The sequence below is a fragment of the Priapulus caudatus genome, unplaced genomic scaffold, assembly GCF_000485595.1.
Source record: "Priapulus caudatus unplaced genomic scaffold, Priapulus_caudatus-5.0.1 Scaffold337, whole genome shotgun sequence".
Classification (NCBI taxonomy): domain Eukaryota; kingdom Metazoa; phylum Priapulida; class Priapulimorpha; order Priapulimorphida; family Priapulidae; genus Priapulus; species Priapulus caudatus.
Window position 1 is genome coordinate 214,081 of NW_014577398.1, and position 3,707 is coordinate 217,787.

The following is a 3,707-nucleotide window of genomic DNA, read 5'->3' on the forward strand; positions in this document are numbered from 1 at the left end:
TGTGTGTGTGTGTGTGTGTGTGTGTGTGTGTGTGTGTGTGTGTGTGTGTGTGTGTGTGTGTGTGTGTGTGATTTCACACACAAAATACAGTATGTGTCGAGTCGGTATAAGACGTTTAATCAATCCTAAATACGTATCAATTAACGCATTGCCTTGAGTAGAACGTGCGATGCATATTACCAGGAGTAGATAATAGGGACCCCTATTATCTACTCCTGATATTACTAATATAGTCATAGAAATAATATACTAGTTAGACCTATTAGTGTCACTACGTATTTCTATGATTTCATCCATAGACTAAGAATAACCTATTCTTAGTCTATGTTTTAACACAGCATCGTACTTCGGGAGGCATTTTTAGCAGTTATTTACACGTTTGCTAGTCAAATATGCTCTTCTATCTTCTTGAGCCTCTGAGTGCAAATTAGCTTCAATTTCAGCAAAATACGCAGTGCAAACAGGGCGTGCTTTTTGGTGGATGAGAACCGAATGAACGTGGCTAAAGCTGGTAATAGCAGACGGACGTTTGTAACCACGCAGCGGTTTGCTATCGAGCCTCTCGCTCCACATTTTGGGCGTAACGCAAAGTGAATAAATGAATTGCGGAATCTTAAATAAGGCTCGTGCACGCATCAGATGTCTCAGCTAGAACTATAGCTCACACAGCCACGTAGTTACAATCACCTCACGTATAGTCCAGCCCTATAGTCTAGGTGGACTAACTACAGTATGTCAGGAGTGAATTGCGAAAATCAAGTATGCGTGGAACACATCCATAGCCAAAAAGTGAAAGTGCAATCGCGACCAAAAAATATAAACCCGTAATTAATGCGAAGACTTTTATTCTCTTTCCTCGCTTGATCAGATAGCCTGTTCTAGAGCTGGATCGCAGCAAGATACTCAGCGAGGCGTCGTGCAAATCAACCCCCCTCCTCCAACATTCGCTAAATCCTCGCATCTCTACTCACGTTGCAGTCACGCAGCAAGACAAGGGCGACGAAGTACTACGAGTCAAGTCAAAGGAGAATGCCAGGCTGTTGAGATCCCGTTCTGTGCCGATCTCTACAGTTCGGCGTTCTTCCCGAATGTTCCACTGATGAACCACACGACGCAGGCCGAGGCGCAGGCGAACGCGTACACTTACTATACGCTGATTGAGTTAGAATGTCACAGAGGTGCGTCTATCCATTGATCTATCTATTAGTATTGATGCATGTTATATAAGGAAGTATTTGATTTTAATAGCGATATATACAAATCTTGATACAAATCGATTGCATAAGGGGATAGATTGATTGAGAGATGGATGAATGGAGGGATGGATGGATGGATGGATGGATGGATGGATGGATGGATGGATGGATGGATGGATGGATGGATGGATGGATGGATGAATGAATGGATGGATGGATGAATAAATGAATGGATGGATAGATAGATTGATTGATTGATGGATGGATGGATGGATGGATGGATGGATGGATGGATGGATGGATGGATGAATGGATGGATGGATGGATGGATGGATGGATGGATGGATGAATAAATGGATGGATGGATGGATGGATGAATGAATGGATGGATGGATGGATGGATGGATGGATGGATGAATGGATAGATGGATGGATGGAGGAATGAATGGGTGAATGGAGGGATGAATGGGTGGATGGAGGGATGAATGGGTAGATTGATAGATAGATAAATTGATAAATAGATTCGATTTATAATACATCCACTCTAACAGCACACTAATATATACACATCTTGCCATATTGAACGTCCCGAATATCGTGACCGTACGTCGAGCGGTTAAGATTTGTGCCCAACTGTTGACGCACGGACGGACGGCCGGACGGACGCACGAACAATCATGCGATTCTACAAGCTGCATCTGACTACGTCAGATGAGCTAAACATTGCAAAGTTAAATTCTCAATTCAACTTTTTAATGTATTTACAGAAACACAGTTTAGCTGGGACATACCTCCTATAATCAAACATTATGCGCCTTTTAAATAGTGAGCGAAAAATACTCTGCATTCTTGATTCGAACAGCCAAGGTGTCGGCCAATACGTCTCCAAGATAGCTGGACAATGCTCCAACATAAAGCGGTGCAGAACTCCATCTTTATAAACTATCTTTGGCTTCTGAAAAGATAGGACAATTAACAGTTAAACTGATCAGTAACAATTGTCTACATTAAAAAAAAGACTGAAATCTCACTTAGAAATATGTAGAGTCTACATAACAGTAAGAAACATAGACACAGATTCTAGAAAATGTGAAGGAGATGAAGTGAGCAGAAGGATGGCAAAAGAATGTTGATGCCATTGCCAATGTGTGCAATTATTTGCAATCCTATACTGGGTGATGGTACTGACCAGTGAAAAAAATACACGGGGGCGGCGGGCAAAATCGCCCCCGAAGTTCCAAAAAGAGCTCCCGAAAATGTTATTACGGGGGCAACAGTTAAAAAGAAAACTGTTTGAAATCACCCCAAAATTGCACGCCTCGAAGTCAAGGCATTATCATTGGTTACACCAGCCGCAGCTGCAAAAACTGCTGCAAAACCCGCAATGCCTGTCTCGGCTATGCAGTTGCAATATCGATTGTGTACGCTTGACCTGCCAGCCAACCGTTCGCGATCACAATCGCATCATTCCCGCATATATGCATGCACACGCAGTGTTTCCCCTGCATTGACGCGAGCTAGGCGGCCGCCTCGCTCAAATTCTCAGCCGCCACGCAGAAATTTATCCAAAACACCCGTCGGCATGATGACGACAGAAAACTGTGCATAGGTATATTTACCCTAGTTTTTCACTCTACCAGCCCTGCTAGTGCTACTTCTGCTCATAGGGTCTATGTCACCCAGGGTACTGCCGGAACGTACCCTGGTAACTATTTGATATGGTTAGGGTTAGGGTTAAGGTTATGAATAGGATTAGGATTAGGGTTAGGGAGTAGGCGTAGGCGACTCTTTAGACTCGTTAGTGGAGTAGGCGAGGTACGGTCCGGCATATTAGATAGTACCACTACCAGGGTACATTCCGGTATACCGGACCGTACCCAGGGTACGTTCCGGCAGTACCCTGGGGGACATAGACCCTCTCAGCTCTACTTCTGCAAGAAATTAGTACATCAGAGACTGAGAGAGCAGAAACTGACGTAGATAGATTCAGGAGCTAATAATCACAAATTTGCCATAGTTAGCTCCCGGTTGTATGCATGTTGTAACCACTGGCAGCAAGAACAAGCCCGCACGTACAACACACACGCGGCCATTGACTATATACAACTACGGAAACTGCGGCGGCGAGTTAGACACCATGTTGTATTATATAGTTAATGGCCGCGTGTGTGTTGTACGTGCGGGCTCGTTCTTGCTGCCAGTGGTTGTAACACAATAACCATAACAGTAGAGAAAGCATTACGATCGGATAGAGCTAATTAAGACACACATTTTGATCGGTACATCATGCCCGCGATAGACATAGACTTGTCACTTATTAATATTAGGCCTATAGTATACTATTTATCAGGAATGAATAATACTAATACTAGTAATAGTACTAATAGTAATACTAATACAGTAATAGAGATTCTCTAGGTAGAGATAAGTATTATTCACTCCTGTACTGTACTGTAAGATACACGCACTCAGTGTAGGCTGTATTTATTATATTTCATACCTTCCCGACAT

General features: G+C 43.1%; 1 protein-coding gene across 1 annotated transcript in view; it reads right to left on the reverse strand.

Annotated features, from left to right (window-relative positions):
• The window catches only part of LOC106809210 (phospholipase ABHD3-like), a gene marked incomplete at its 3' end in the record, with an annotated part of 12,337 nt that extends 8,636 nt beyond the window's left edge, over window positions 1-3,701 (reverse strand). The window contains 2 exon segments of the mRNA XM_014812207.1: window positions 1,988-2,151; window positions 3,697-3,701. Of these exon segments, the coding sequence (XP_014667693.1) occupies window positions 1,988-2,109 (122 nt within the window).
• Between the last annotated feature and the right edge of the window lie 6 nt (window positions 3,702-3,707).